Raw genomic sequence first — 18,718 nt, 5'->3', positions numbered from 1 at the left:
AATTAACAACAAAAAAACATTTACAAAAAAATACATTCTTTATTAATTTGTTAATTCACAACACAATAAATATCAGATAATACATGAGGGACCCAGCAAGGCTCAGACTTGTCTGCGCCATGGTGTGGTTTGACAAACAAGCCATCATCAGCTGGAATCCTGAAAAAAAAACCCAGAATTATTTTTGACTTTCACACACAATCAGTGGTTTGTGGCACAGATCAGCCCATCTCAACTGACATCGGTCAGGCTTTGAAAAACAGTGCTTAAGGACCATCCCAGAAAGTTACATAAAGAATCTTTCAGGAAAAAAAGCACAAATCACACTACTTTCCTTATTCCATCTGACATCAGGTTTATGTAGGTGTGAATAAACATTTAGTTCTACTTCAGGTGGCAATGCTTTCCATTAAATGTGGAGTAGAAATAGGCAGCAGTACACAATACAGGATCCATTTTCCACATAACAACTGTAAAACCAAAAGACTTCTATTATTTGAAGGATGCTCACAGGCCTCAGTTTCAAACACTGAATATATTCAGAACACGTTTCCTTGAGATCTCTTCACTGGCTGTCCCAAATAATTTTCAACCTTACAATGAATGAAATTAACTAAACTTTCCATTGATCACTCTGGAGAAACAGACAATTCAGTCTGCTGGATGCATTACTATGAAAGAGGAGAGAAGCCCTTTCATACGAGTGAACTCTGACGTTTTCACTCACGGGAGCAAAATGAACTGCAATAAGTAATTACTGGAAAAAAGATGTTGCACGTCACATTATGGTTCAGTCAGAGGCAGGATGTTTCTCAGCAAAATCTCTGCAGACAGAGATCTGCTCTGCATCGCAGTGTTTTGAAACATTAAGTAAAAATATTTTTAAAAAAGCTAATTTACTGCAAATACTGCAAATACTTTCACAGCTGGGAAAAACGATTAGGTTTTTGGCTGTATCATTTCCACTGGGCCTCTATGAAAGGAAGTAGAAATTTCTGAAGGTGCAGGTATACATGCATTCACGTGCAGATGCACAATTTTGATACCATCTCCTATAAAGGAGGTTGCAATATTCAGGCAGTTTTCTGACTGCATTACCACTCAAAGTATTTCTATACAAGGTTATCATGGTTTTGCAGATGAAGAATTACATCAGCAGATCTGAAAGGGAATAATGCCTTCAGTGAAACTGCATCACCTCTTATTTCATGGATCAGAAACGTCAGTAAACTTTGAAGAGAAAGGATTTGGTATTTCTTTTGCTGTTTTTAAAGCCAGAACAAATTCTGAAAACCAGAGTATTCAAGTGTAAACAACAGTGTAATCAATACTGAATACTTTACCAAATCTGATCAATTTTTGCCTAATAGTTTCTCTGACAGGTACAATTCTCATGATAAGGAAACACTTCATATTAGAAATAAACCTATCTTTGTCCATGTTGCAGGCTGCAGTAGCAAAAGTCAGAAAAAAAAACCAATAACAAAAGATATAGAGGATCATCAGACTACTCTTCTAAAACGTGTAACAAGAGAACATAGGACAGCTATGCAAATATCAAATTACACATGCAAAAACACACAGATTAATTGCAAAAAGGATACATTTTGTTTTACCTGAAGTTGATCTCTCCCTTTTCTACAAATACAATTCTACTGTCAAGGCTGCAAGAAATTAAGTGACCATGCACATCAAAACGTTGGCAACTGCAACTTGGCTTGAAATTCTGTGTGCTTTCTATTGTGCCTTTGTCAGGCTACTTACACATATTTAACTTATTCTGCAAAAGAAGTTTAAACATCAGATTTCTAACGATTCTTCACTGCCACAAATTAGCCAGCATCTCCCCCTTGTGGACAGAAGGAAAACCAGTACAAACTTTCAATAGGTTAATCACTACTTTGGTCAATACTAAAAATAAAATAAAATAAAATAAAATTGCAGGTAATTACATATTATACAAAAAAAAAAAAAAGGAAAAAAAGGGGTGACTGCGTAGCTATTAGGGATCTTATATGCCTTATATATGCCTTATATGATCTCTATGCCTCTACAAGCACAAAGTCTGAATGTTCAGTATTAGGGCTGGGAATGAACCATCCAAGCACTTAACAGAAAGCACCACACCAAAATTCTAAGGAAAGCTCTGCCTGATGCCTGCTATCTGTATGAAAACAGTGCAAGGCACTTCTGATGACAGCCAACAATGCCAACACAGAAACTCAAATGGCAACTATTTAAGTTTAAGAGGGCCTAAGATGTTGGTGACTTTTTATATATTTTTGCACATAAAGCTCCCAGGAAGAAAAGGAGCTGTTTGCACTTTCACAGAGAGGGATTTGTTACAGCGTGAATTGCAGAAGTACAGAGGGAACGAGAAAGGCTCCTGGAACTCTAACTATCAAAGCTATTTCAACTCCAATTGCCCCTTTCCTTTTCAGACATGTTTTGTGCTTTTTTTCCTCCTTTCCAGGGATGGCATTTAACCTCAGCAACCTGTTACTGTTGCATCCAGGCCGGAACGTTTTGTAATATGCAGCTTGGTAATTTCCTCAGCGCAGGTAGGGTGAATGCCAATCGTCTTCATTAGCTGAGGGTACGTAGCACCACACCTACCAAGAGAGAAAAAAGGAAAGACCCAGGAAGTCAGACATTACTCACTCGAAGCAGATAGAATTTCCTAAAACATCCAACTAATCCTGCACTTATCCATTTTATCAGGTGGAGGAAGCTGCATTCATTCTTCAGTACTGTCTGTTATTTCTCAGGCACTTCCACAGCAGAATTCAAACCCAGCTTAGTTACACTGCTAGGCACAGAAGAATTGTCATAAGAGCTGAGACAGAGGGAATCAAGCCATTTACCACAAGTCACAACTGAGGCTACAGGGAAAAACAAAAACAAAAACAAACAAAAAAAACAGGAAAAAACTGCAGCCTTCAACTTTTTCATGTGTTTGTGAAACACATGAAACATGTATTTCAGCAACTCCAGATGGAAACACATGCACACACACAGAGGAAGATAATCTTAATTAGGACTGCAGGCAAGAATCTGCTGAAGGAAGCAATACCAGCATATTCTTCCACAATCTTTAGAAAGTCTACTGCTTGCACTGAAATCACCAATGCTATAAACAGGGGAAGAAATTCCATCATTCGAGAGAAAGGAAAAAAAAAAAAAAAAAAGTTGAGCTAGAAATCCCACTAGCTTCATCTTTTGTCCAATAGCACTCCGAGATTTGACCGCTTTCCTTTGAGCTGCTATTTCTGGCAGGTTACCCTGTAAAAAGAGCTGAAATAGGCCTAAACATAAGAATTGTTTCAAATTCTCTATGGAATAGCATTGTATCTCTGCTCAAAATACACAAAAAGAGCTACAGAAGGCTCCTGGTGTCCTGCCTACATGACCAGGGAAGCACCCAAAGCAAAAACCACTGCTGAGCACGGGTATCAATTGGTGCTCTAAGTGGAGGCAGTTGGAGACAACGAAAAAGTCAGACTGTGGAGGGACTGACGAAAGATCTGATATTGGAAATGGAGAACAGCAGGTTTTAGAGTGGGAACTGCACACTGAAAACCTTGGATTTACAAAATACAATAGAAAACAATGCAGGGATCTGACCTGCAGAAAACCTCTCACTGTGGCTGAAGTTTTAATTTTCCTCAGGCAAGGCAGCAAAGCGCTCCAGGTTCATATGCTGTTTTTTCACTGGTTATTTTGGATAAAACTTCAAAACAACAATGTCCTAAAAAATGTAGTTCTAGAATCTATACCACTGGCAATTAATGGACTACAAACACATGTTGGAAATGTGTACTGAGGGTATACTGCAATCACTGCTGATTTCCAAGATACTCCTCATGTGATATTGAGGCCCTGCCTTCTTAACCATTCTGCATTTAATTTATGCTAGTAAAGCTAAAACTGCAAAAGAACAGTGATGATATCTAGAGCAACAGGTTAATACCCTAATTGGGAGGACATTTCTTGTAATAATACAAATTACTTTTAAGTCTTTGAAGTACTGTAATTTAGTAGTGGAACAATTTAGAAATCAATATTTCTGACAATGTGAGCAAACAGTAAAAAAAAGCAGATGAAAAACAAGCAAGTCTATCACACAAGTGAGACAGCAGAAACACTCTATTTGATCTGAGAGGACCTAGAATCATTTCTTACACTTTTGAAGGGACAACAAAGAAAATACAAGTCAGGGAAAATGCATTACTATTCAAATCTGAATAAACACTGAAACCAAAGGTTTACCTACTGGAGTAAATTCATTATTGCAACAATCAGACAGCTGCTTCTCCCAACATCCCACAGATGCCGCTTCCTTACCTAATCATAGTGTTTAGTTTATACCTAGAAGCTTAAAATTCATGCAAGTCCTTGCTGAGCTTTTAAGGAGCAATGGCTGTGCCCATTTAAACACCAGATTAGAAAAGGAAATGATTAGCAGGTTTTCTGTGGAAAGCACAAAGCCCCTTCTAAAAGGACTTGCAGAACAATATAGTGATTTCCTATCCTGCACACAGAATGCAAAGGCAGCTTCACTCTGAGAAAACTAAGAGTGGTAACGAAATTTTTTTTTTTGTTTTAATGATATCAAGGCAACAGTATATTTTCCTCTGTTGTTTCTTAACTATATCCAGTATTACAATAACTAAATCCAGTATATCTTAATGAAAAACTGCAGTATTTTTAGTAAAAATATGTGCAATACTACATAAAAGTAACAAAAAGCAACAAAAAGCATGGATTCTTTATAGTGTTGCCAAAAATAGGCAGCTATCTTTTATAATCTTACAATAACTTTAAAAGCAGGCTTTAGAAGCTAGAGACATTCTTTTGTACTTACTTGATTCCAAGAGCAAATCCTTGAATAACTTCCCCAGCATTTGGTCCAATGAAATGAAGGCCGAGGATTCGTTGCTCTCCCTCTCGTAAGCACACCATCTGAAAACAATACATTACATAGCAATCTTTTCTGAGAACATCTAAAGATAAGGCATGAAGCTGAATTAAATGAAACTGCAGTGCCCCAAGATCCGACTTCAGCCGTCCAATCCCACTGTGCCAAGAACTTGCTTAAATCTGACTGACTTCAATAGACCTCACGCTTCTCCTTGAGCACTTTCCTGAATCAAAGCTTTATTACTGCATTTCTTTCAGACGTCAGGGAGCCACTGACCACAATTTGTTAAATACTGAACTGTTTCTTATTTGCATTACATCTTAAAGCGACCTTCATTAGTCTGATTGCTAGACACATTTTGACACTGAAGTGACACCTTAGCGATTCTCCAAGGTTTTGCAGGTACTCTTGGCACCTAATCAGCACTATTTCCAAAGACTACTGCCAATTATAGAATATTTTGTGACTCTGTAATTCCTTACACTTACAGAACCCTGTTGGTGAGATCCATTTACCAAATAAGCCCTATAACCTAAGTAGGAGTCTTGAAAGTAATCAACAATAAAAAGTAACTAAGAATATGAGAGGGCCTGAGTGAATGCACACTTCAGTTCTATTAGAGAACTTACAGAAAACTTCTGTTTTAGTCATGAAAAACAAAGCAAAGAACAGTTTTGTAAGCCTTTTCATTCTTTTTTTTTTTTGGCAGCAGTGTACTTTCCCAAGAGAATACTCAAATATCAACTAATAATACATAGTATAGTACAGAATAATAACTAGTTAAGAACTTTGCTGAGGGCAGCAGAGATGGACCTCTGTGGAATCTTGAATGTCTCCTTGCACCTTCCCAGAAGCGTGTAGATGGCACCCATCAGTGGAATGCCACCTCTAAGAAAGCTATTATCTGCAAAACACTTCCAAGATGCAATGGGGTATATAATGAATATTAGATGTTTTAAAGACACTCTAGAGAAACAGGCTGTCACCAAGAAAAGATCTCAACCATCTCAGGGTTTTCTTCTCCCCACTAAATACACCCTCTTAAAGTTGGTTGTATCATGAATCTTGTGTTAAGTTAAAAGCAAGTTAAAAGCTCACAACACTCACTTTCATATAACACTGAGCTGCATCTCTTTCAGCCACTGTGAACTCCAGAGGTTTATAATAAGCATGGAATACCTGGTGTGGAAAAAACAACATTTGTGTTAGAATGTGCCACTACAGTAAAAATGCTCTTGTCTGTAATAATCCTTAATATTACTACACATACATAAAGATATGAAAAAAAACATTCACCATGTTCATTACTACAAACAAAAATAGGGAGAGCACGGTTTAACTCAAAACTTTAATCTAATGGTTCTTGAAGGAGAAAAAAATCCTGAAAAACCCCCACAGAACGTTACCCAAATTGATGCCATGAATTCAAAATGACATTTGTTTTGCTTCTTCACGTTTCTCCCAATAGTTTAAGTTGTAACTTGTTTGTTCTGAATAATGAAATCCAAGAAGCTTTCCATGTTTGTTTCTATGTATACCAGAAGACAACTTAAACTAATTCTAGCAGTTTGAATAGAAAAATTTTATTTTCTTTCATGATTTTGCTGGGAATCCAAGCAAATCTATCAGCTGAACTTCCTCTCCAATATGTATACAACATCAACATCCTATGCCTCACATGCCTGCTTAAACAGGCAATTTTCTTTTACACTAATTTCTTTACTTCTAAAAGGCACCAATATCCAGAAATTCAGATAACAATTCTAGAACAGTTGTTGAAGTATAAGCTATATTTCAGAATCATAAAAACTCAGAACAGATAACTGAGTGAACAGAGTATTGCACTTTTTATTTCCATAGTTTGAGTCTTACACTGACAGCCTTTTTGATGAGTGAATAAAGGTAACTTTTTGGAGGGTGATTTGTTTGAATTTTCTCTGATTATATAATGATTGTGAATTTCTTCATCGTAAGTACCTTAATGTCATCCCTCCTATCAGAAGGATATCAATATATGCTATAACAGATTTCTTCTTCAACAGGCAGTGCCCAGGCACATCAGATCAAGTTATTTCAGCCACAAAGAAAACACTGAATAATTTGTGTGAATATTTCCATGGACATCCCAAAAAATCTAGATTAAAGAACCTGACAGTAATTCTGACAATTAAAGGGAATACAACTGTATGTAATATATATTGTTCTGCAATATAATTTATTAAAATGGCAGCTAGTTTGAAGCTGTCAGACTATTAATAATGTTAAGCCCACGAGGTAATAGTTTCCATCGTGACATGCTGCAATAGTTTTGAAGTCTGAACTCTTTTGAAGAACTCTTTCCTAGCTGCAAATACAGTATTTTGGGGACCAAAAATGTCAGTCCAATACCACAGTCAAACTTTCACCTTTGCAAAGTGCAACTCTGATACCAACTATAAGTAAAAATGTTTTCATACCTCAATATTATCTGACCCATAACACTGCACAGCCTTTTCTTCTGACAGTCCAACACAACCATATTCCAAGGGAGTGAAAACTGTAGTAGGTACCTGCTTGCGAGGAAACAAAGTGTTACTGTGAACCACATGAAGCAGCTGCAGGGTAGATGTGACTTCAGGGGAGGATAGCTCTGCCACACATAACTGCTTTGGATACTGGAAACTGGACTCCAAATGGAAAAACACCATTTATTTAAACATTCTTTTCTTTTTAATAGAGAAATATTTGGCTTTATTACTGAAAGAAGAAACGACAACTCACACTGTCATAGTCCATCAGTTCTGAAGAGTGGCCAAAAAGACGCCGGGCCAGCAGCTTCCCTGCAGCTATTGCTGTGGGTGTCAGTTCAGGACGGCCCTGAGGAAAAGAGCACAAAGCTTTGTTTTAACTAAGAGAGAAGTGGCATCCAAGGACTTCTCCTGGGACAGTGGGCAAAGAAATGCCAAATCCTTGGAATTCCAGTCCAGCAGCTAGCGCTCCAAACGGACAAGGCAGTAATAATTGCTGTCCAAACACGCTTCTAAGACGCTGAGCTTAGTATCTGTCTTGACAGGGAACAAATGCAGTCAATGCACCCAAAAAAACACTCACATCTTATGTCATCCCCTGAAAAGCAGAGGATATTCACTCATGAACCATCCGTTACACCCTTTCTTTCCATAGTAAGTCATCAGTAAGTTTTCTGAACGGCATTTTTAGAGCAGAAAAAAATAGTATAAAGAAATACTATTTTCAAACACATCCAACTTTTTTGTCAGTTGTCTGACACATTTTTACAGAACACAGAATCAGTAGGTGCAAACTTTGCTATTAATAATGTTAATAATGTCTAAAAAACTTCATACATCTAGTAAAAAAAATAGCTTACTTAAGAGCATCCAAAAGTGTATCAGCAGGATGCCTGTCTGAGATTAGGCAAGAAGTCAGAAATCTCGAGGGAAAGATGTGGAAACAAGAATGCCATGACTGATAAACTATGGTTTCGTGGCACAGTGCAGAATGCTTTACAGAAACTGAGATTTTGCTCCAGACAGGTTCTGTGTAGACCCAACTCTTGTTCTATTCCTGCAAAGCCCCATTTGGGGTGGTAGTCATTCTGCAAGCTCTTGAAAACAGTCTTCAGAAGAAAATAAGGATTTCCCACTACACACACTGGAGTTTTTCAAATGTCTCTTCATTATCCTAACATTTTTTGAACATTTACTGAAATCCATCCTCTTCCATAGCTTCTTTCCTGCATGTTGCTACACAGGTCCTGCACATACCGTTAGCTCCATTTACCGTTACATGCACCACAGCAGTTTTCTGCACATCACTATGAGTTTATGCTTTTCTCTATACTAATATCCTCTTTGTTAAACTTCCATTGCAAAAAATAAACTGAAGCAGCACTTTGTCTAACCTGTTAACAGATACTACTGTTTCATTTACAAAGACAAACCATTTTTTCCCATAGCCCATGACAAATCACAAAACTGAAAGTATATCCCTTTTTCCCCCCTAAGATCCACCGTGTTTTTTCAACACCAGCATTTGGACTTTCAAGGCTGTAAATGTCATTTACCAGATGAAATTTGCCATTTGTTTTTTCTTACACACATTTGCCTGAAACATGGCTGCCAGTCATTTCTGTAGCAGGAAATACAGATGTTGTTTTGGCATTCCAGAAAAGAATAGAAGATTGGAACTAAAGATAAAATTGTGAAAGCGCTGCTATGCATTCCATAAAACCCAACTAATTACTAAAACATCCACGCAGATAAAGCCCTATTTCTCATAAACAATAGCTTAAAGACCTTCCCTGGTAAATATTTGAAACGAACATTCACTTTGCAGTCATGTGTACAACTACCCTGATGATTATTATGGATACAGATTGTTCATAAGAATCCTCCAGTGCATTAGACATTTAAACGAGATGGCTCCTAGGAGAGTTCAGTAAGCTTTGAAGTACTGTGCATTTGTTCTAACACGGCTCTTTCTTTCAGTCTAATTTCTATTCAAAGCAACATACTGCAGATCTTCTCTACATATCTTTGTTTTAACACCCTTAGAAATACACCAGATGTATACTGGAGTGTATATACAATAAATCTCCTACGAAGAGAATTTCTTTTACTGTGTGTCATGCTTTTCAACAAGAATACCACTGGAGGATGGATATTAACAGACAGGGCTTATATCAGCACAGAAAATTGAAATTAAAATTCCAGCCTGGTAATCTTCATCCTGATTTTATTTTACCGACAATAAAAATACCTAAGTGCAGTTTTACTCATCAGTTGAAAACCTCATTTTGCTGGAGCCTGAAAAACTTTTTTTTAAATGATAGACAAATTGAGTGACCTCTGGAGTTCTCTTTTCCTCCCTTTTTCCAAATGAACAGTTTGCATAACATTAGGATTCTGTTTTTCATACAAGGGTGCCATAGGACACCCATGCACACTGAGTTTCCCTTTTATGCCAGGTGGGTATGACTCCCAAATGGAAACACTCAGTCTGAACATATCAGGAAGCTCCCGTTTTCCATCTCACCCCCCCTTCCAATCAGTGAACTGAATTTAAAAAACAGATCTTACTATGTGGTAGCAAGTTAGTATCTATTCAGTGTGGCCTAGTAAAGGGCGAGAGAGGAGGGGCCGAGAGCTACTCACAAAAGCATAAGCAATAACACGTCATGGTACAAAGACAATCTGACAGCTAGAGAGAAAAACAACGAAAAAAATCCTGACCAGGGACACCAGAGACAAAATCCTATTTTTACAGACAATATTAGGGGTCATTGATATTCATTCCCTTGGTAGAAGCTTCCCCGTCCTGCCCCTTGAAAGGTCTCACCCAGATAGTATCACACCCCAAGCTCTGCAGCTTTCTGCTGCTTAAAGAGAACCAAGTGCGTCCTGCCAAGCTGCGCACCAACGCCAAACCTGGGAACTTTGCTCCTCTGATGATTCCCATGCCAATTACATCTATGATCTAAATTCATTTTCCTTAAAAAAGAAAGGAAAAAGGGAAAAAAAAACAAAGAGTATTTGTGTATTGTGTAAACAAAAGAAGAGCATTGCTCATTGAGTGAAATTACACGGCTCACTTCGTAATGGCATCAGATAGGAACTCCTATCTCTGAACTCTATAAATGTATGATTTCTTTAATTTCCTACAATTTCTTTATTTTAATTTCTTTAATTTCCTATATTTAGTCCATACTTAGATACAAGCTTAAGACACTACAGCAAACTGATTTAATTGCCCAGTGCTTCCCATCTGTACACTGTACAAAGTACAAAACTGTTGCTGTTCTTAATGCATTCAGAAGTGCACTACACAACTCCCATTCAAAAATCTGCACTAATAAGGACAAAAACAGGAAAAGGAAATCCAAGTTTTAACAACAAAATTAAAAGGACAAATAAATGAAGACCTGGTTTTATAGATCCACAGTAGGGAAGACGAGAGCATCCTGCCTCCAACTTTCTATTTCTTGTTTAACTAAATCCTCATAGGGAAGAAGACAAAAAGCACCCAAAAGGAAATGACTTGCCTAAAATAACATGTCAGACTGGCTGCAAAAATGAGCAACAGAATCTAGGGCCTTGCCAGCACTGCTTCTAACAACTGCTTCTTGGACAAAATTAGAAAGAATAGTTTAGAAAGCAGGAGGCCTAATCAAGATACGTATCAAGGACACAAAGAGATTGGTGGTGACTGTGAGTAGAAACAGGACTTCAGAAAACATCCCAGAGAGTGAAGTAACCTGCACAGAGGGGAACCTCTGTTTGAAGAGGAAAAAAGAGCTGTCCATAATTCCAAGTCTCCGAGTGATTGAAGTTGTGGAGAGTAATGGGGGAAAAAAAAAGAGAAAGAGTTGAGCAGGATAGAGTTTTCACACAATTTAAAAGGAAAAGGTGAGACATTTGCATGAAGATGGAGATGGACAGGAAGAAACACATGCCTGCATGCAGAAAAAGAGGTCAGGAATGACCAACAGATTTATTTCAGGGCCTCTGACTGTAGATGGTGTCCAGTCATGGATAAGCATGCTATTCCAAGACCTGCTTCATCCCTTCAAAAACTCAGAAGCACCTGCAGGGCTTACATATGGCAGAATGAGAAATGCTTAAAAGATATCTCAAATTATACTATATATGGTGTTTGCATATCACTATGGTATTTAGATTTCAGACGTTCATAAAGATGAAGAGTCTTCATCTATCAAAAACGACCTTGATAGAAAGGGATGTGCTAGATTCCATTAAGTTCAATGACAAGAAAGAAATTCTGTATCTTGCAATGCCCTCTTTTTATATTCTACATTACTGCTTAAGTTCTTCAGGAATGGCAAGCACCCAATGAAAACATCCTCCTGTAACTGTACAGTTCAGAATGAACCCACATGTTATGTTTCATGAAGATAACATATTTGAAGATGCCCAGATTAGAGGAAATATTCTGAGTTCTTCTGTGAAATAAAAACAGAGGGATTAAAAGCATTTGAGTGCACTTTGATTAGGAAGGACATTCTCATCACAGTTAACTGTAGATTAACAACAGCAGTAGATTAAAGCCACAAAATTCTGGTTTTGTGCCTATAAAGGCAAGAAATTGTTTTGCTGAAGTCTCCTTTTAAAAAAAAAAAAAAAGTAACAAAAATACTCATATTTACTTGACCAAAACATTCACAAATCATGTGAATCATTTAACAGAAGCCAAATGCCTTCAGTATTTGGAGAAATGCTGTTTATCTTTTCTTTCCTTGTTTCAGAGGTATATATTTTTGTTAGCAGCATTTTATGTCAGAATGCAGAAATGCTACCATAGGATGAACATCAACGGAACTGTTGTGGTCGTTCCCTGAAAGTGTATTCAGCTCCAGAAGGAAAGAAATACTTTCACTCAGCATTCACAGGGAGCATGAAGTCGTACATCTGAAGTGATGCAAACATTAGAAAGATAATTAAAGTGATCAAGACATTATTATTAGCCTCTGACCAGTGATACCTTCCCTGATAAACATCAGTAATAATCACTAATGCTGAGGCACTTCACAAGATCCATGCAAAGGAAATTACTCAACCAGGTGCCAAGCATGAACACTACAGCTGCACAAAATGAAAAAGAGCAAAACACTGAGATATATGCTAGAGCATGACGACATCTGGGGACAAGCTATTAGTCAGGAACAAAGCTGGCTTCCTGTTATTGTAACACAGTTTATGTAGACTCAGTACCTCTGTTATGTCTCCGATTGCATAAATGTGAGGAACAGAAGTAGCTTCACTGGCATCAACAATGATCTTTCCAGTTTCAGAATTAGTTTTCACTCCAACAGTCTCCAAATTGAGAGTTCCAATGTCAGGGACCCGGCCTAAAGAAAAAAATAAATATTTAAGTAAAAGCTGTTGGAAAACTTTAGTAGCATTAATCTAAAAAGTCAGCGTTCTTCACTCCAGAATTTCAAGATCTTCATTCAGTTTGATAGTCGAAGCAGAAAGAAGACAAAACACACCTAATTCTGAAAAGCCATAAAACTACGCAGGACATCATCCATTGCTAAAAAAGCTGAAGTCAAATGGTTTAAAATTTATTGTGCACCCTAAATGTATCTTACTAATGTAGAATGAACATATACACATAATGATGCAACTTCTACACCGACAACTTCCAACGAACAGTAACTGAATGGCTCTGAATGCTAACAAGCAGCCTTGTGGATTCATTCCTACCAAACATTCCTCTTCTAAAAATACTTTAAAACTTTTTTAGTTCCCTCAGCCTGGATGATAAAGTTTATCAACTCTGCTCTCAACCTCCTTGTGTTGAGCCATTTAATATTTGGCTCAAACTCTGTAAAACTACCTTTTAGAATTTAAAACTACTGTTTTAATGGATTTAAAAGCAAATGAGGCAAATTATACTGAGCCTATATGTTATTAGTGTCCCCTTCCAAAGATTTTAAATTATATCTCTTCCATATGATTCTTCTCTATTTTTTCTGTAGGCCATTCCAAGAGTAAAGCCTTCTAATTATTTCCATGTAAACTACAACAGATACAAAGAGCAAAATTCAATAGCAAAAAATTGCAGCCACCAAACACTATTTTTCAACACAATCACCACCATTAGCTGTGCATTTTCACTAGCAGTGAACAAGAGCTGCACGCAGCACTCGTGAACATCTGCATCGGTGGAGGTGCAGGCGTTTGTTGTGCATGGAGCACCCAGTGACTCACCTGTGCTCCACACACACTCCCATGTCAGATGCCATTCTGTCAGAGTGCCGCCCTGCTGCCATCTGTCACACAGCAACCAAACATAGCGGGATGTTGGTGGGAAGCTTCAACCTCTGCTGCCATGCCACCAGCAGCCGCCTCTGATGTCATGGCCAGCATAATGAAACAGGAGGCATTACTTTTGGAGCAGCCCTCATATTTTTCAACCAATACATCTTCAAAAACATTTTTGTAGAATTTTCTGCCTTAAGTTACTACCACTGCCTTAATGCAAGCTCTACTGAGTGGTGTACAGAGTATCAAGCAAAGCAATTCCTGATCCAGAAATGGAATCTTAAAACCTAACCGGTTTCTCAAACATATTTCAAGGTTAATAAGCATAGTGAAATTATCAGGTACTCAACTCAGAAGTTGTTAGGGACACTATACTGTACAGAAGAGATCACTTGATTGCATCCAAATGAAGGAAGCTTTATAACATGGCATACATTTTTAGAGGCTGTAAATGGATGTGGACATATCGACATACATCTCTCTCCCTGTGAGTCACGATTTTGCGTTTGAAGTTAATATAGAGCTATAGCAAAGCAAAACAAAAAGGGAAATGTGTTTTCATTATAAAAACAAGCTCTTTGATGTTAATGTAGGAAATTATTAAACAAAAGGAAAACCTGGCTTGTCAATACAGACTTAATTATATGTAAACATATGATTCACTGCTTTATACATCTGTCACATAGCCAAGCCCCCCAAACAATGTCACATTTGAATGCCTCTGTAAAGACTTCTGTGTATTAATTTCATCTGGTGAAACCAACACTTCCTCTGGGAGTACTGACTGAAGCTGTCGGCACTTGGCTATCTGTCTGTCTTCCCTTCTGTTGTCCCCATGGGATGTTGATCTGCTGTTCCTTCTCTGCCCCCTGCTCCCCAGTCCTGATGTTATCAGGCAACAAAAATAATAAACCTGCAGGACCTTATCTTGGCTCGGATGTGAAACAACTTCCTACCGTTGTATTTCTCTGTGAATTGAGAGTAAAGCCTGGATATTCTGCAAATGGACAGCTAATGGGGTTTTCTAGTTTCCCCTTTTTCCTGCCAGGCAGAGCCAAGAGAACTCTTAGCACGCAATGGCAAGCACTGAAAGAGGGAAAAAAAGAGAAACTGTCAATAAAGTCATTTAAAGACTTGTGACAACAACAACAGCTGAGTTTATCAAATCTGCAGGATAACACTTAACCTTTCAATTCCAATCTATTTTAACACGTGTACAGTTTGATATTAATAACTAAGAATTAAAGTGTGTTGCTACTCAGCAAAATTTCTCTCCGAACTTGACTGCCTAAATACTATTTCCGAAAGTAATAATAGAATATTAAAAACTAACCCATGCTGGATCACCTCCATAGGACAACATTACACATACTGATCTTGCTACACCTCAAATCTACTGTAGCTTCATGACTAACTGAAGTGGCTTGGTTAGTTTTAATGCCAAATTCAGGAAATTCAGAAATTTCCCAACATTCAGTTACGTGGTATTACAGAATCAGTTCTCAACACTCTTCAGTAATATTGGATGAAAAGAAGATCTGCTTCATACCCAAACTCCTACATTTACTTATATACTCATAGCTTCAAGAAAGCATAAGTTTGTAGCTTATTCCTGAGATCCACAAGGCAACAGCCTTGTTTTGTTTTTTAATCCAGCTCGCAGAGTTTTAGTTTGAAGATGCTCACTGTCCTGAAACTCCCGAATAAGAAGTGTAAGACTGTGCAAGACATACACAATATTTTTATTGCTTTATGTTTTACTCAAAACTGCAAGTTTTATGACAGACAGGTGGCAGAAAGGAAGAATGCTGTAAATTCAACTCCGACCCCTGAAGAAGGTTACTCACCTCCTGCACTTTTAATATCACATCATAATCTCATCTTTAATAGACCCATGCAACAACCACACAGCTGTGAAAATCACACACATCCCAGTGCTAAGGGTTTGTCCTCATTCACCAACAACCTGTTGATATGGTTTTGCAAAATATAGCAACATGGCTTCCAGGGGGCTTCCATCAGCTTAGCTACAGCCAGCGACGGGAGACTCATCAAGGCACATCTCAGGCAGACACCAGGCTGGCAATGTCTGATGTAGCATTTCTGTCCCATTATCTGTGGAGTGGCTCTGGCAATTGCAGTTGGACACCAAACAAGCTGAAGGCAATGCCAGCCTGCTGTGACCTTTAGGTGCAGGATCTACAATGGTAGAGCTTGAATCAGCTAAACTGAGCAAAAGCCAAAGTATCAGCAATAATTGAGTGACAGCACACTCTTGCACACTAAGATTTCCCAGGGTGATAAAGGTGCAGCTGACAGTAACTCTAAAGTTTTATAATAGGTCTTCTGCAGTTTCTTAATCACAGAAATTGGAATGTCACTTTGCCCCCAGCATGTGAAAAATTCCAAGTAGAGCCAACCAATCATTTTCATGTCAGGCATGATACCACAGTTGGCTGCTGTCAGGATATTGTGGTGAGGCAGGATGGATTTTCTGGCATAAAACCTAAGCCCAAGTCTTCTCCACTTCTTACCTACATATTTGTATTTTTACACATCATTTCATAACTGTACCAAATCCAGCCGTGGTTTAACCTCAATGAAAATCTCATCTGTGTTCCCAGTCTTGGTATTCACCGTCATCTTATTCTGGGTGCCTGACTCAGCCCCCAGAACACTGTCAAGACCTCTGCTCTCTCCTCCTTTGGAGCTCTTCCTGAAAACTGTAGGTATTAAAAAGAAAATACAGACCATAGCCAGCTGATCATGACTAACACAGACCAACAAAGCATAAGCTATATTCAGATTACAATAAAATACCAGCTACAGGAATATTAATTAGGATTTTAAAAGTTCAGAAATGATATCACATTGACAGTAGAGCACACCAGCGTTAGAAGGACAGTTTTGGACATTTCACCCATTAGTGACAGATTTTCAGCAAGCCTGTTGCAATTCGGCAACAAAAACCCAAGCGCCTCCCAGTCAGTGCTGGGGCAGCTGGTTCTTTGCTACGTCTGTCTGGCTGAAGCACTTCTACTAGCACTGATTAGTGATACTGATGATGCAGATGAGAAAGTCTCTGGCAGCCACAGTGCAACCAGTCCCTGCCTGGCCATCGCCACCCAGCATACAGCTGAACTTACCTGCACCTGGCAACAAAAGGCCACGGATGGCCACTGTGGTCCTACCTGAACTACAACAAAAAAAAAGCTGCTCCAAATGCACTGTGACCAAGGTAAATCTTACAGCACAGGGCTGCCTTCTAACAGCTGTTATTTGCTTTGTTCTCAAGGTCTTCTGCAAGGTAAAGTGTGCAGGAAACGCTTCCTTATATGAAAAGAACAGTTCACCTTCACATCAGTTCTCCCACACTGAGCTTGCAGTAACCAAAGGTTTTCCGCACCCTTTAAGGCTGCTGCTGCAGTCTCAAAAATCAGAACCCATCAACCACTGCCAAGTGAGGCCATCAGCTTCAGTCTCCCACACACTTACAGACGAATAGAACCCATATTCTGCAGAAGTCACACTAATTATATTGGTTATACAAAATTACTTTGGAGTATTTTCTGCCATTTTTTCTTTCTTTAAGCCACCATTCAGACCTAGCCATCACTTCTTGAACCAAATGTCATCTTACAGTTCAGATTCCAAAATGTTTTCTAATGTGCAAGTTAAAGGCATACTCTAATATGTAATTTTTCCCCAATAAGGAGCAGTTAGTTTTGTAGTTATGAGCTGATAAAGTAAGCACAATAAAATACAGTTACATCCAAAGTTATGGGTGAGTTAAATGTACATCTGCATCCCTTTTAATGCAAATATATTACCAGCACATTAAAAATAGCCTTGTAGAAACAAGCCTGACTGAATGTCACAAAAAAATATACACTGGGAAAAAAATCACTGAGTGATGTAACGAGAGTGACTACTTTCATAAGGAATGAAGAAATCATATCTTATTAAGACAGTCAAGGATAAAAATTAATGAGAAAGAGACACACGGAGTTCAGAACAGAGACCCAGAGCCTTGACTAAGCACACCACATAGAAAAGATGATATTCTTCTTTTCTATTTTTCACGGTGGCTTTCCTCTAACAAACCTATGAATGCAAAGGCACTTGAGAACGGTTGTTCCATTGCCCTCATCAATGAGCCATTTCTCTTTTGTAAAGCTGGACTTCAGAGCTGCTTCTGGTCACCACTCTTTCTAATAACAATTCACTAGTGCACTATCCCACTTTCTCTGTCGAACTAACTCCAGGATATTTTATAAACACCTGCTTAGTTTAATTATCAGTGCGGAGCTGCTCCTCCACAGAGTAAGATTCCCATCAGATACACAGTAATTCAATATCTTTTCCAAGGACCTTATGAATCATCTGGACAAATGCCAGTTGCAGCAGTAATGTTTTGCCATCAACGGCAAATTAAAATGGAAATACAACTTGTCCTTTCCTGCTGCACATTAGCTGGTTGCAGCTGCAGAACTCAATACGAGTTTCATTCCTCCGACAGCTTGAACAAGTGCACTGCACAGAGCTTCATCTCCTGCTTTGCCCCGCAGATCAGCGCTTGCATCTTGGATTAAATGTGTCAGTCTTTACCCCTTCCTTTGGACAAACACCCTGTGTTCCATCTGTGCAAGCACAAACTCAATGTTGTTTTGTAGCTCAGGTACATCAGGCACTTATCATTAAAAGGTTTTCTGGTGTCCTTATGAGCAGATGTAATGTTTTGTCATACTAAAAGTTATATGCATAATTTCAATACAGAAACAATATCTCAGGTGCTTATTTCAGGAGAATTCTCACAAGAGCAGTTGACAGAGCTGTAGTGAAAAACAGAAGGACACTACCTGACTAAACAGACAGAAATAGAGGCCAAGCAAGAGCTGTTTTCAGTGGCCTGCTTCCCAGCTCAGCACAGTAACACAAAGCTTGTAGTAATAACCCGTAAAAGCTTTAGACTGAAATCTTTAAGTTACAGTAAAATCTATCAAAATATTATTTG

At 38.3% G+C, this 18,718-nt stretch overlaps 1 protein-coding gene across 11 annotated transcripts in view; it reads right to left on the bottom strand.

Moving 5' to 3' along the window:
• The window catches only part of TXNRD2 (thioredoxin reductase 2), a 51,332-nt gene that overhangs the window by 19,176 nt on the left and 13,438 nt on the right, over positions 1–18,718 (bottom strand). For 10 of the 11 annotated variants that reach the window (XR_006170516.1, XR_006170519.1, XR_006170522.1 and 7 more), the window contains exons 10-15: positions 12,649–12,785; positions 7,682–7,777; positions 7,378–7,470; positions 6,029–6,100; positions 4,865–4,962; positions 2,497–2,612 (exon numbers count right to left, since the gene is read on the bottom strand). Coding sequence is in view for 2 of the 11 variants with exons in the window: in XM_042828548.1 (XP_042684482.1) it covers positions 2,497–2,612; positions 4,865–4,962; positions 6,029–6,100; positions 7,378–7,470; positions 7,682–7,777; positions 12,649–12,785 (612 nt within the window). In the remaining 9 variants the exon portion in view is untranslated. Of the gene's footprint in view, positions 1–19; positions 2,613–4,864; positions 4,963–6,028; positions 6,101–7,377; positions 7,471–7,681; positions 7,778–12,648; positions 12,786–18,718 lie in introns of those variants that run through there. The other variant, XM_042828546.1, reaches the window with a different exon arrangement.

The sequence above is a fragment of the Centrocercus urophasianus genome, unplaced genomic scaffold (assembly GCF_019232065.1).
Source record: "Centrocercus urophasianus isolate 14NV4802_14NV808 unplaced genomic scaffold, USGS_Curo_1.0 seq_30, whole genome shotgun sequence".
In the NCBI taxonomy this organism is placed as follows: domain Eukaryota; kingdom Metazoa; phylum Chordata; class Aves; order Galliformes; family Phasianidae; genus Centrocercus; species Centrocercus urophasianus.
The sequence above is the reverse complement of the archived record's forward strand: the minus strand, read 5'-3'. Positions and strand labels throughout refer to the sequence as shown.